We start from the raw sequence: 14,844 nt of genomic DNA, 5'->3' as shown, positions 1-14,844 counted from the left end.
GCAGATAAAGCACCCTACATGGATTTTTAAAGTGGATTAAATGAGCTAATAAAGGGACACTAGCAGTGGTAAAGAACATATAAAGAGCATAGACTCCAACTACAGACTTGGCTATAACTATATTTTACTTAACTATTTACTACAGGGGATTATGTATTGTTGCCCGAACCACCTCAGCTGGCTCCTTTCGGTGTGGAGGAGCAGCGGCTCTACTCTGAGCCCCTCCTGGATGGCCGAACTTCTCACCCTATCTCTAAGGGAGAGGCCAGCCACCCTTTGGACGAAGCTCATTTCCGCCGCTTGTATCCGCAATCTCGTTCTTTCGGTCACTACCCACAGCTTGTGGCCATAGGTGAGGGTAGGGATCGACCAGTAAATTGAGAGCTTCGCTTTTACACTCTGCTCCCTCTTCCCCACGACGGACCGGTGCAGCGTCCGCATCACTGCAGCCGCTGCACAAATCCGTCTGTCGATCTCTGGCTCCCTTCTCCCATCACTCGCGAACAAGACCCCGAGGTACTTGAACTCCTCCACGTGGGGCAGGAACTCCTCCCCGACCCGGAGTGGGCATTCCACCCTTTTCCAGCTGAGAACCATGGCCTCAGATTTGGAGGTGCTGATCCTCATTCCCGCTGCTTCACACTCTGCTGCGAACCATTCCAGTGCGAGCTGGAGGCCCTCACCCGAAGAAGCCAACAGAACCACATCATCCGCGAAAAGCAGAGATGAGATTCTGAGGCCACCGAAGAGAAAGCCCTCCGCCACTTGGCTGCACCTAGAAATCCTGTCCATAAAAATTATGAACAGAACCGGAGACAAAGGGCAGCCCTGGCGGAGCCCATCACCCACCGAAACGAGTCTGACTTATTGCTGGCAATGCGAACCAAGCTCTTGCAACGGTTGTATAGGGATTGAATGGCCCGTAGCAATGGGCCAGACACCCCATACTCCCACAGCACCTCCAGGACACCCCGAGGGACACGGTCGAATGCCTTCTCCAAGTCCACAAAACACATGTAGACTGGTTGGGCAAACTCCCATGCACCCTCAAGTATCCTTGAGAGGACAAAGAGCTGGTCCAGTGTTACGCGACCAGGACAAAAAACGCATTGTTCCTCCTGTATCCGAGGTTCGACCAGCGGACGAACTCTCCTTTCCAGCACCTTGGCATAGGCTTTCCCAGGGAGGCTGAGGAGTGTGAACCCCCTGTAGTTGGAACACACCCTCCAGCCCCCCCTTCTTAAAGATGGGGACCACCACCCCAGTCTGCCAGTCCAGGGGTACTGCCCCTGATTTCCATTTCCAGGTGACATTCCATGTCCCAATTGCCAGTCTTGGCAGCCGGGGATCAGTCCGCCAGGGCCTCCGCTCCTGGCCGCCGCCCGGCACACAATGCACCCGACCCCTATGGCGCCTCCTGCGGGTGGTGGGCCCGCGGGAGGATGGGCCCATGTCCCCTTTTCGGGCTGTGCCCAGCCGGGCCCCATGGACTAAGGCCCGGCCACCAGACGCTCGCCCTTGGGCACACTCCCCGGGCCTGGCTCCAGAGCAAGACCCCGGTAACCCTATCCCGGGCAGGGTAAACTTTTCCCTCGATGTTTTCTTCATAAGGGTCTTCTGAATCGCTCTTTGTCTGGTCCCTCACCCAGGACCAATTTGCCATGGGAGACCCTACCAGGGGGCAAAAGCCCCCAGACAACATAGCCCCTGGAATCCCTGGGACACACAAACCCCTCCACCACGATAAGGTAGCAATTCACGGAGAATTTTTTAAACATATATAAAGGCTCAATTACCCAAAAATAACATTATTGATGATAATATTATTAGTAGTAATATTATTAAGCTGTTCACCTGATGTACCTCACCTCCACAGGTAAACAGAGGTGTGTTTTGTAGCCTTTCTCATCTTAAATCAACAATCCTCATCATCATCGATTGTAATCTGGCTGATGATGTAATAGCATTATGCAGCATTAAAGCAGTGGTTTATTTCAGTGTTTATTTGATTAATTTATGACAATGACATTCCTACCTCAGACAGAAAATGAAACATTCAGCGGGTTTGTTGCTCACAGGCTTCACATCAGTTCAGTTTGGGACAGAGGCAGGGCAGCTTTCTGCTAAGCTCAGCTAAAATTAATTCATGTAGAGGAACGACAAGTAACTTTATGGAAAATGGATTTTCTATCACGTCGACCTACCCCTTTACCTGATATGTGAAACTGAGGCACTGACCTGCACAACCTCTGTGACCAGCGCTCCAGCTCCGGTGGCGTACATGGGAAACAGGAGGAGAGGCAACAGGAAGAGAAAGGCCAACGCTGCCAAACACAGAACAAAGTTGTGCCACACACCTGGAAAGAGAAGACAAAAAATATTTTTTTGTTTTTCCTCATTTTTATCTTCATTTCAGTTGTGTAGTTTTGCTTTTAAAACTTTGGGTTTAAAAAGCAAATCTTATCTTATCTTATCTTAATCCCGTTAAAAACAATATTGTCAACAACAAGTCGATCTATAGATGGAGATGTTCATTTCAGTTCTGTGCTGCTGTGGTTTTTCTTCACCCAACAAGCCATCAGCTAGCAACACAGCTAACATAGCACAGAGGAAGCTAACAGTAGGATATTGGCATTTTGGAGGCATTTTACACCAATAGCTGCTGTTTCCACTTACATAAAAAACTTCTGCAAACATACAAACTGTGATCAAAGTAAGCAGACATGGCTGAAAAGATGAGACAACTATGCTCACTATCATTTACTTTCACTCTTGTCATGTTCGAGTCTTTACACGTGAAGCTAGTAGGGGTTGGTGTAACACCTGTCAGTAAGCTTTTATTACACTTATGTTAACATAAAATGTTGTTGTCACCGCAATTAAATATGATTCCACTGCAGCTGTCTCCTGTCAGCTGCACACCTGCTGCAGTTTGCGGCCTCATGACTCTCACTTTGATCCAAAATAAGATCAGTGAAAATAAATTAGTTGAACAAGACAAATACATTATTTTCCCCCCATTGTATTTCTCCTGGACCTGTCTTCATTTATTATTTCACTGTTTAAGTCGAACTTGATGTTTTTTTTCCATATATCTATCTCTCTCTCTATATATATATATATACACACACCCAGTAGGGCTGTTCGATATAACGATATATATCGGATGACGATATAAAAACATCTATCGTTTCATTTTACACTATCCTTTGTTTCGTGGTGTCGCAAAATAAACTCTTTAGGGCATTATTGTTTCATCGTTTTGATGGTCACTGTAGTGGCTATATGAATTTCTTAAAGTTCTCTCTTTCTCTTATATTTTATATAACCACACTACGGACAAGCGCCTGTTTTTATGCGTTGTGGTTAGCAACAACGACGGTAACACCATCGCGTGTCGGTTTGTTTATCTTCCACATAAACCTTTCACAATAAAGCTCAAGATCCTGTTGAGACTTTTCAAAATAAACATGAAACTATACATTTTTAGACATAAGTTGTAACGGCCGCCGTTTGCTTTGTGAGTATTTATTACACGGCGTGCTGCGGGGAAAAGCCTGTTCTAACGTTTGAGTCTAAGGTTTCTTTTTTTGCACCTGTCGGCTCTTTTTTACTTCTCATCCATAAATAATCTGCTCTTTCACGTTATTCTACATCTGTTAAAACACTCGACTCCAGGTACATGACGCGCAGCTGAGATTCACAGAATTTTCAGGAAATGTTACATTTTTGTGATTTATATCGTTATCGGGACGATAGAATTCTTATATCGGGATATGAGATTTTGGTCATATCGCACAGCCCTAATACCCAGTCTTTTTCTCACAGTGAGGCATACAGATTATTAATTTAACAGCGTTATTGATAGGAACTCTGTATTGGCAGACACTTGAAGCCAAAGTCTCCATTTCGAATTGGAAGCGGTGGAAGACAGGTTCTCACATTTTCCAGCCAGCTGCTGCAGTAATTACTCCTTCTAAATCAAATCAAGTGGAAATATGACTGTTAAATTGCCTCGGTGTCTGAACTTTAAATGGCTATAACTACAAGCTCTTGTATTCGTTTTAATTTCTTACCGTGTTATCTTAAAGTATGTAAGTACATAGAAAGAGAAGTTTCTGTTTGTCCAATGGTTCAAAGAAAACTGTAGTGCACCTGCTATTTTCTATGAACAAAAATTTTAAATATTGAGGTCAGTGTATGCTCAGTTTCAGACTTTTTTTGGGGGGGGGGGGGGGGGGGGGGGGGATCTCTTAATTATGTCACTGAGACAGATATCCCATATATGGTCATCACAGCTGTTGCTGAGTGTGCAGATGCCCCACCCACATGCCGTTTGCTGCTACAGCTACACATGTTTCTTTTCCAACTATTTATTTATAAGTGACTTATGTATGTATGTATGTATATATATGTATATATTGCACTATTCTTAGTTAGCGTATTGTCTGTCTTGTCTTAATGTTGGTTTAAAATGGAGCACTGTAACAAAAAATAATTTCCCCCAGGGATCAATAAAGTATTCTGATTCTGATTAAACCCTTCTGTCAATGGCAAAGTAAATTTAAACTGGAGGTTTTGGTTTCACAGCTCATTTCAGACATCTAATCAACTGATAGTATAAAAATAGCGATTATTTGGTCTACTAATGCTGAAATGCCACTCTATCAGGACACAAGATTATAAATACACAAATGGAAATGTGAATAACAGACCACAGTTTTAAAAAACACATAAAATATTGCAAACGTGATGCAATTTCATTTTCCTTACAAAATCACTCTGCACTAAAAAGACTGGCTAACGAGTGTCTCTCTTTGACCTACAAAGGAAGAACTCCAAATATAAGAAGAAATACTAGTATCTTGCTCATGTAGTCTGCACATCACTTTGTGGACAACAATAGTCTTTTCATCCTTCGCATCCTTCAAAAAGCTTAGACTAAAACATCCTTCGTAATGTGAGGATTGTATGGTAAAGTTTTGCTGCTGCTGTAATAACCACCTGCGTGTTTGCCACATATTCTGAATGTAGGATCTCATGCCACAACAGTAACCACGGCTCCCTAAAAATAGCAGTCTATACCATCTTAATTATGCAAGAGAACTAAGCCAGTCTCCCAAAAACCACAGGAGGAAACGTTGCATGGCCTGATGAGGTCAAAGCACTCAACGGTATCACTCAAACATAGTGATGGTGACATAGACAGAGGTAGACTCTGTGGTCAGAGGGAAGTTAAAAACATGGTATTTTGAGGAAAAACCTTTTTGACAAAAAAGGAAAAAAAAAAGATTTTTAATGTACAGCTGGAAAAAATGCACTACATCTTAAAAAAAGTCAATGTCTGCCCTAGAGGCAAAAAAGAAAAAAGGAAAATCTTCATGCAGTGTATTTCAAATATTGATATATGCAGTAAACAAACTATTAAAGTTTCAGCACCTATCTCTACAGGAATAAATAATAAACATGTTATGTCTGACAACCCCCCTTGCACGCAGGGCAATCTCGGCTGTGGACAGCGAGAGAAAAAAACAATAAACACAGCACGCTATTACGTCACCACCCTCCTAATGGGAAAAGCATCTCTCTCACTTTGTCACGTGAACTGACTGAACATCTCAGTTTTGCATCTGGAGTCCCAACCAAGTTATTTCCTTCTCAGCAAAGCCTGAGGGAATTTTTTTCACTTGATAGGTAAAGACAAAGACTGTTTCACAACAGTTCTTCACTGCCCTCTAAAGGCTGCAAACAGCAAAGGGAAATCCAGCAGTATGAAATTTTGCCAGCTGTACCATAATCTGTATGGAGCTCAGCCTCGACCAGACCAGCGTGACATTTCCAAGGCTGGAAAAATTATTCATAGCATCGCCACACTCTGAATTAAGGTGTGGCTCTGTTTACCTGAGTGGTCTTGTTCTGTTCTACTCTTGCACTTTTACTCCATGTCTTCAATCTATAAAATGTGGAAATGATTAAGTGCAAAAATAAATTAAAAAAATTAATCCAATTTTCATCTTTGACTGAATCATTAAAATTCTCTAATAAAGCGACAAAATATCACAAAGCAGGAAGAATGTCAGAACCTTTTTTTTCCTACATTATATTTTTACCGCAATAACAGGCTTCATTCCCCCATTCTTATAGCTACAACCTTTCTTCATTATATTGAGAAATGCTTTCATTAAGATAGGGTGATTGGGATTTTCCATTAAACTGCCCGACAGAATAATTGCTTCAGAATTGACCAAATACAAGTCAGAAGCAATACAAAGACAATAGAATAAATAATCCTATAACACAACATAAAACATCACATGTAGTACAGTATGCATGGCCCAGCTCTACATAATGAGTGCATCAACTGTATTCAACTGATAATACCTTCATAATTTTACTAATGTAAGTATTTAAATCTGCTAACTTTTAATACACATTAGCCAGACCTTTGTATTGATAAGGCTATTACACATGTATAGTACTGTGCAGGTTTCACCTTGTTGTCCAAGTTTTTTGGGGGGGTTAGACACTGGCTGCTATTTCCACTCATTTTCAATCCAGTCCTTGTACTGGACCATTTCCAGGAGAATCTTATTTAATAGTTTGTATTTTAAATTTCATAAGCCATTTAACACTGACCTGTGAATAATTCATGCACAAAAAGGCATCTAATTCAAGTGATGAACCCATTCCATTTACACATATTAGACAATTTAGCAAAGAACCCATTTTAAATTGTATCACCTTCAGCCTAGGTGACTCCTAAAGAACTACTAGCTGAAAACTTAGCATCTCTCAGCATTGTGTGAATCATGGTTGATTCCCATACTGTCCAATTCAATTTGAATTCAATTTGATTTATACAGCACCAAATTACAACAACAGTCGCCTCAAGGTGCTTTATATTGTAAGGTAGAACCTACAATAATACATACAAAGAAAAACCCAACAATCATATGACCCCCTAATAGCAAGCACTTTGGCGACAGTGGGAAGGAAAAACTCCCAAAGCCTCATCAGAAATGGTTTCAGTGGAAAGGTGGCTGTGACGAAGGTATTCTTAAGTTAACAAAGAAAAGGTGAGGTCTGCCAAAGTATACAAGAACTGCACTGAAAATCGGCAGCAACAGGTTTAATTAAGTGATGAATCTAAATTCAGAAATTGTTGGTTCAAACTTCAAACTTGTTATCAACATGTGCATGGGGACATAATAGTGAGTATCTGAAGCCATCACTAAAACACGGTGGAGACTCGGTCATAGTTTGGGGCTGCATTTCAGCCAGTGATGTCAGAGATCTTGTCAAAATTGATGAACACAGAAAGAAACCAGCAGATTTTGATCCACCATGCAAAACCATCTGAAAAATCATCTGCCTGGCAGTGCATTATGATGGAGGGAATGCGGTACCTTAGGCCTGAGTAACATAGACCTAGACACCAGTCAACAACGAGGTGGATGAGTGGCTGCTGGAGGTTGGCTTGCTGTCATTGGGTGACACTGGTCACAAACAGGTATACGGTTGCTTGCAGATTGCTGTGGCTTGCACAGAAGATGCTGACTCCTCTGCAAACACTTTACTACAAAGAAGTATTAAAACTAAAGTGCGATACAAACTGCAAACTAAGAACATTTGCCTTCAAATTGAAAGTTTCGCCTCTCTACTGAAAATAACACGTTTAAATAAACTTTTACTTTTAAGGCGAATGGTTGAGAGTAGTTGGCAAGTGTTTGCAGACTAGTCAGCATCTTTCATACAAACTAAAGTTAACCAAAGCAATCTGCTAGCAACCGTATACCTGTTTGTGACCAATTTCACTTAACAGCAGCAGGCAACCTCCAGCAACCACTCATCAAACAGACCTGTGGATACTCCAAGTCTCACTGATTGGCCTCTTGGTGCATGACTGTGGCTTAAAAAAAAAAATTCTATTTCACAGAGATTGCCAGCAACCACTTGCAACTAATTGGGAATACTCACTTTTCCCTAGTAACCAGTGGTTACCAAGCAGTCAACAACCAGACTCTAGGCCTGTATGACCAGGGCCTTAACAAGTCCACATAATCCTTTCATACTTTCTGTAAGGGGGCATGGGTATACATTATCAAAGTGCAAAAGATGCTGCTCTCATAACTTCTGCTTTACAAGAATATTAAGAGCAACACTTACAAGTTGTATGCAGAAAAACTTCTAATGTTAATCTATTATGTTTTGTTTTTTGGTTTTCATTGTGTTAATTTGGAAATCAAGTTCAAGTCTCTGCTTGACGTTTAATTTATGTTTCATATAACAATTCTACTGCAATTCTTACAGCATGGGGATTTTCCAAACTAACTACTTGACTATTTTCTAATGAAACTGCACTTTTCTTCCAAACCAGACCACACACAGAAAATACTCAGGCTTTAAGCAGCTCCCTCTGATGATCTGCGATGGCAGACATCAGTCACATTCATGTGCGAATGACTGCCAGCTTACCATTCAATTCATTAAGCTCTAATTTTCTTAATTGCAGAGTGAAATGATTTGATGCGATGCAGCTGTCTGCTGCTTAGCAATAAACTCCTCAGAGTGACCTTTGCTGGCAAAACAACATGCTTGTAATAATTGTGATTAATAGCTGGAAACACAATCAGGCTGCCGTAAGGAGCTATCAGCACATCTCAGGATAAAAAGTCTTACCGGCACAGAAGATGCGGAGCTGCTGAGCCGGTGATATGAGGTTGAGGTGTGTGGTGAAGAGGTCCACAAATGCACCAGGATAAACTACGAACACAAACATCCCAAATCCATTCACTCGCACTTGCTCCCTGCGTGAGAACAGAAATAAAAAAAAACAAAGAAACATTAGATTTTAAAGGGAAACAGACTCTATGAGGGGTGTCAAACATACAGCCTGAGGGCCGGAGCAGAAGGAAGATAAAGGAGGTCATCATTTTTGGATTTTTATCATGACCTAGAAGACAAGGAGCCATGCCAAAGCTTTCTTTCAGCTATGATGGAAATATTTCTTTGCAGACTACCAGAAAGTGAAAGAAGCGACAGTGGAATCCCACTCATTTTATTTATTTCAGCCTTGCCATCATGGATCGGATTGATTGGATTGATTCAATACAAATGAAAATATTCCAACAGTACTTGTATTTCTTTATACATACAGCGTATTATCAAGTGGTTTTACTGGTCTAGCCCTGTCTGACACCCTACAAAGGAACTTGCCCTGAGGCCAGTCTCTACAATTGTATACACAAAACCGGTGAGCTCAGAAGGCAGAGCAGGTCACCTACTAATCAGTTTTGTAGTTTGATCCAGTCTGCATGTCAAAGTATCCATGGGCAATATATTGAACCACAGGTTGCTCTCTGATGTGTTGATTGGAGTGTCATGTGTGTGAAGGCATAGAAAAAAAGTCCTTGTATAAATGGGTGCGAATAAGTGAACAAGGCAAGCTGTATAAAGCACTTTGAGTGCTCAAGTGAAGTAGAAAAGCACTATATAAGACCCAGTCCTTTTACCATTTACCACAAAAGCCCACAACATACAAAAGAACAGCAAATGCACAGAAAACAGTGCACTTCAAGAAAGCACTTACACTGTACTTACAATAACAGCGCAAAATATTGCACTATTCATTCAATTTTCACCTAGAATCAAATGTTCAAGCCAATTTTTGGTCCTTGAATTTAACAGAGGGTAAACTCTCCTGCTAAGAGAGAATCTTTGTTAACAGCTGGTACTCCAACAACTGAAGTGGTGGAAGCTCTTGGGCAACGCTGGGCAGCTTCCAGGTTTTGGGCACAGTGAGGGAAAATCTTCAAAATCCAAGGTATGACAGATACATAAGAAATGGCAGACTTGATTTACGCTCTCAACGGTAGATAGACTGGTGACAAGCATATGACAGACTGGACCACTTCCTGATGGGAGTCATGTGGTAAGAATGCTTTTTCTTTTTTGAAGGCTTGTAATTAGGTGTTTTAGGGGGTACATGACATACCATGGATGTGCACATGAGATAGGGCACACCTACTAGAAAAAGGCAAAGAGCAGAGCTCATGTGAGATCAAACTGGGCTTCGCTGCCCTTGAACTCAAATGACACACCAGACTCCACTAAACGTATAAGAAGTCTTGAGACCATTTAGACAAACACACTATTGTGTCTGTGAATATTTAGAGGCAAACATAGATGTAGCTTCTGGGAAGTTTGGAGGTACCTTAAACCTTCAAATAGAAAGCAAGGGGAAACATCTGGCTCCAAGCAGAAGCCGGCTTGTATAAGAAGCTATGGGAAAATCTATTCTGGCGCTCACTGGATATTTGACCTCAGTAAACATTTTGCTAGTAATTTCATAATCTAATTTTTTTTTTAGATTATGTGGTTATTAACTGATATGTAATTAAAGCGGGGTGTACTTAGGGCAGAGCCAATGTGCAGTAAGGGAACGTTATTCGCCTCAGGTGTGCAGCAGCACTTGGGGTTACTAAATACGACTGCAATATACAGGGTTCATCAAAAAGAACCATCCAATTTCAAAAGGCTATATTTGTTAAAGTAACAGACATAGAACCTTGAAATACATTTTAAAATACATGGCTGAATATAATGTTTTATATACAAAACTTGCAATTTTCACAACTGCTCAGCATGTCCCTTTCTAGACAAACAGCATATGTCCAGCAACCACATGAAACTCATGGATCCCCTCTTTGTAACAACGCATCTTTCGATTGTTACAGGCGAACAGCTGCAGAATTACAGCACTTTGAAATCAAACAACTCTTTTTGATACACCCAGTATATATTGGACTGAAAGTTAAGAATTCATTGTTAATTTAGTGCAACAGAATTTACAATAAACATCCTTTAAAAAAAAAATCAAAACAATCTTTGGCTTGCCCTTTGGTGTGGTGGAAACTAGTACAAAAACTACTAGTTTTTGGCTTCCTTGAACCCCTGTTTGATTGAATCAAGATACTGACTTGACTGTTTATGGATGTACATATTTTTCAAATGTTAATTCTTTTCCTATATTTGTCATAAATACATACCACTGTACTTGGAACCTAGCCCCCTACTGCCTTCACGTTTATCTGTACACAAGTTGTATCCTGTATTAAAATAAGTGCAACCCTTTTGAGAAAAAAAATCCTCCAGCAGAGGTTAATCACAGTCTTACAGACTGGATCCACATGAAAGAAGTCTTTGAGGCTCCTCACTTAAAAATCACTTGTCTGAAATCAGTGGCTTTGTGAAAAATAGGATGATGCAGCAGATCAGAGGGGTCATCTGGACCATGTGCTATGCACACTAATTCATTAGTTTGGATTAGAGCTGGGCGATAGAACGATAACGATATGTATCGTGATATAACTTTTACTCGATAGAGAAATTAAGCTATCGCGATAGACCTCGCCGCTCTTGTCCTCTTAAAAAAATGAAATAAAAAATAAAAAAAGGTCAGCCAATCTAAATTAAGTAGCGCAGAGCCGAACCAATCACAGCCGCAGCGTCATGTCGCGTGACTTGTTACTACAGCACAAGTGCCAAGCCGCACGTGTGTTTGTTTGGGAAGCAGCCAGCGGGTAATGGAGGAAATGAGTGTGCCGACTAGAAAAATCAACCGAGCGTGACCGAAGAGTAAACAGATGATGGTTCCAATGCCGGAGAGATTGTCGAACGGAAGAGCCATAGAAGTTCCGTAGTGGGAAGGTATTTCGGCTATTTCAAGTCTGACAAAAAACAGAGTAGCGTGCACTGTAAATTGTACCGAAAGCAAGTCTGGAAATACAATAAACTGGTGCATGCGTCACACTGTGCGCCACGTTATTGTTTCGGTGAAATGAATTTCTACAATACTGTTAATTCTACTCTCTGCAGTGTTTAAATGCTTACATATACACACAGTTACTGTCCCTCCACACATACGACTCGGTTCTGCTTCTATGCCCCAGCTTTGTTTACTTTTTCCCACCGAGGCTTCTAGACTTCTGATTGGCCAACATTTCTGCACGGTTAGGAATCTAGCGCCACCTGCTGCTTTGGCATGTTCATAGCAGCGTTTTCCTTCATTTCTGCCTTTGTGTGTGGACGGGATTATTTTTTAAAACGAAAAAGGAAAATCTCCGTTTTCAAAAATACCCGTGTACGTAGCCTCAGTCTCTGACTGGAAGCGCTAATTCGTCATTCGGCTTTTGTCAGACTAAAGTAACTGTTAATACTGTTTGAAAAGCTAAGCTATACAACAAGGAGAGATTGAGAATTTCCTTTTAGTTCTCAGTTTATTTGATATTGACAAAAGTTAGTCAGTTTTGTCTGTTCTTCTGTAAAACAAACTAAGATTTATTTTTAGAATTAATATTTTGTTTCTAAGTGGAATTGACAATTTAGTAGTCTGTTTCGTTTGTTCTATTTTGAAACTTAAACGCTTTAGCGGCTGCCTTTTGTGTAGTTTGCAATATTTGCCTTTATTTATCTGAAAAAGTCTCATGTTCCTTAAGTACATCTACCCTGTTGAACTTATTATGGGAAATAAATATTTAAATAAAAACAAGCTGCTGATTATTTCACATTTTACTTGTGAGCAACAGCACATTTAAATCTTACAAATATAGTTATTTGGCTTATATCGTGATAGATATCGTTATCGCCTGAAATGAAAAAAACATATCGTGATATGAAAAAATCTCATATCGCCCAGCTCTAGTTTGGATTTGCACAATCCACCTAATCATTAACTGTAATCAGAACCAATGCACCATGAAATAAAAATCAGGAATGAATTAAAGGGATTTTTTGGGGCTCATCAAAATCACACAAAGTGAGCAAGTAATACAACGCAATGAAACAAAATCACCAGCAACTTGTGGTTTTGAATTTGACATCAAAACATGCGATTAATACAAAAAACACATTTAATTTCCACTGTACCTGGACAGCCTAAGCCACTCTAATTTTATCAAACCGGTGTTTTAAGGTCAAATTTAAATACTAAAGTAGCAGAAACACATTCTACTTAAAGCAGAATAGAAGGCAAAGGGCTCTATATTTGGCTCATGTCTGCAGGCACATTGTCCCATCTTTAACAATCCTTTATCTCTGATTCAGATAAATCCTTTATCTTAATCCCGAAAGGTTATCAAGGGACAAGATTATAAATCAGGCTCCTCTCCTGTGGAACCAGCTCCCAGTTTGGCTTCAAGAGACAGACGTCCTCTCTACTTTTAAGACCAGGCTTCAAACGTTTTGAGCAGAAGTCTGACATACATTTACAACGTCCTCCTTGCAAACACACTTGTAGTATTGGAGTCTTTGTATTCTTTCACCTTTCTGGAGTTTAATATATTATCCACCAACAAAACAAATGCTCTTCATCATGATGGATTCATGCTGGATGCTATGTTGACACTACAATGTGGTGCGGTGTGGTTATTACCTCAGTGCTGCCACAGCGTGGCCCAGCTCATGTATTACTCCACTGAGCAGCAGGGCGATGAAGAAGTAGGCCAGCTGACTTGTGGGTAGATTAACGCCGGGGACCTAAAGACACACCAGAGACAAAAAAAAAAAAAAAGAAACTGACTAAGATACGAACATAAAACATAATTCACAGAGTTAAAAATCAGCATTTATGGTTAGTTTTATCCTAAAAATGAAGAGCCAATTTAACCACAGTGTAACATCTTCCCAAATAAAAAATTCTAATTTGTATCACCACTAGGGCTGCCACGATTTGTCGACTAGTCACAATTACGTCGACTATCAAAATCGTCGACGACTGATTTAATAGTCGACGTGTCGTTTGAAGCTTTGTAAGATCGCAAAAGACGCAGGAATAATAGCAGGATTTAAGAGTGTAATAACGGACTGAAACAAAAGATGGCAGCACAGCATGTACAAGGATGCCAGCTGCCGTTAAACCCCGAAGAAGAAGAAGCAGCTGTGTCCCAGAATTCATAGCGCGGCCCAGCTTAGTTTCCAACAATGGCGGTAGCTAGTTAGTTTTAATATTACTCTTATTATTCTTTCTGGGTCACAAAATAAACGTTTAACATATTTTCAGGCGAGAATGTAGCTGTGTAAACCTCAAATATCTGCTCAGTTTATCAGGACACCACATATTTTCAAAAGCGCTCCGACGTTTTCGGAGACGTCTGTTACCCACTAGCTCGATAGCTAGGTCACTAGCGCCGTGAGAACACCGGACTCCCGGCAAATTGTTTTCAAACCCACCGCTGTCTTTCGTGACTCAGGTTAAATATATATGAGTCACTTAGATAAATTAAAAATGTTGTTGTTTGGCTTTTTTTTTTTTTGTATTTTATTTGTTCCTGAGTAAATCGGTTTGGCTGAGATTAAAGTTATAGTTTTTACACAGCTGAATAAACGTCAAGCAGACAGCTGATTATCAGAAGTGTGAGATGCTGGAGAATATACTCCGGTGTCCTGTTATATTTTAGATAGCAAGGAGTTTATTAAACTTTACCGAAACAATCTGCAAATTTCATTAAAATTGAATAAACTATCATCTTGTCTTTATTTTTAGTTAGCACCTTAAAAGCTTAAAGCTGTAAGCTAATGATAGTTATATAAGAGCAGATGCTGCTGGTGCAATAAGCTGTAGTTTCTTGGATATAAATGGCCCACTAATAGCTTCCCATGAATCACCTACAGAGCTCCACTGGGGATAGGGCTCACATTTATGCACGGTTATTTGACACCATAATGAATAAAAAGTGAACAGGGAAACACTTCTGAAAAGCAGGGGTCTTTTTTTTTTTTTCATGGCACAGACATTTGAATTTCACACGCTTATGATCAACTCTGAAGGATGTTTTTATCCAGTTA

General features: G+C 40.5%; 1 protein-coding gene across 1 annotated transcript in view; it reads right to left on the bottom strand.

Moving 5' to 3' along the window:
* The window catches only part of mbtps2 (membrane-bound transcription factor peptidase, site 2), a 28,325-nt gene that overhangs the window by 8,033 nt on the left and 5,448 nt on the right, over positions 1 to 14,844 (bottom strand). The window contains exons 4-6 of the mRNA XM_086306725.1: positions 13,433 to 13,536; positions 8,680 to 8,807; positions 2,239 to 2,357 (exon numbers count right to left, since the gene is read on the bottom strand). Of these exons, the coding sequence (XP_086162851.1) occupies positions 2,239 to 2,357; positions 8,680 to 8,807; positions 13,433 to 13,536 (351 nt within the window). The remainder of the gene's footprint in view (positions 1 to 2,238; positions 2,358 to 8,679; positions 8,808 to 13,432; positions 13,537 to 14,844) is intronic.

This window comes from Aulonocara sp. 'chitande type north' Nkhata Bay, linkage group LG9 (assembly GCF_057382095.1).
Source record: "Aulonocara sp. 'chitande type north' Nkhata Bay isolate Kocher_YH1m ecotype deep benthic linkage group LG9, A_spYH_male_GT1.1, whole genome shotgun sequence".
NCBI classification, from domain to species: domain Eukaryota; kingdom Metazoa; phylum Chordata; class Actinopteri; order Cichliformes; family Cichlidae; genus Aulonocara; species Aulonocara sp. 'chitande type north' Nkhata Bay.
This window is presented reverse-complemented; position numbering and strand designations above follow the sequence as displayed.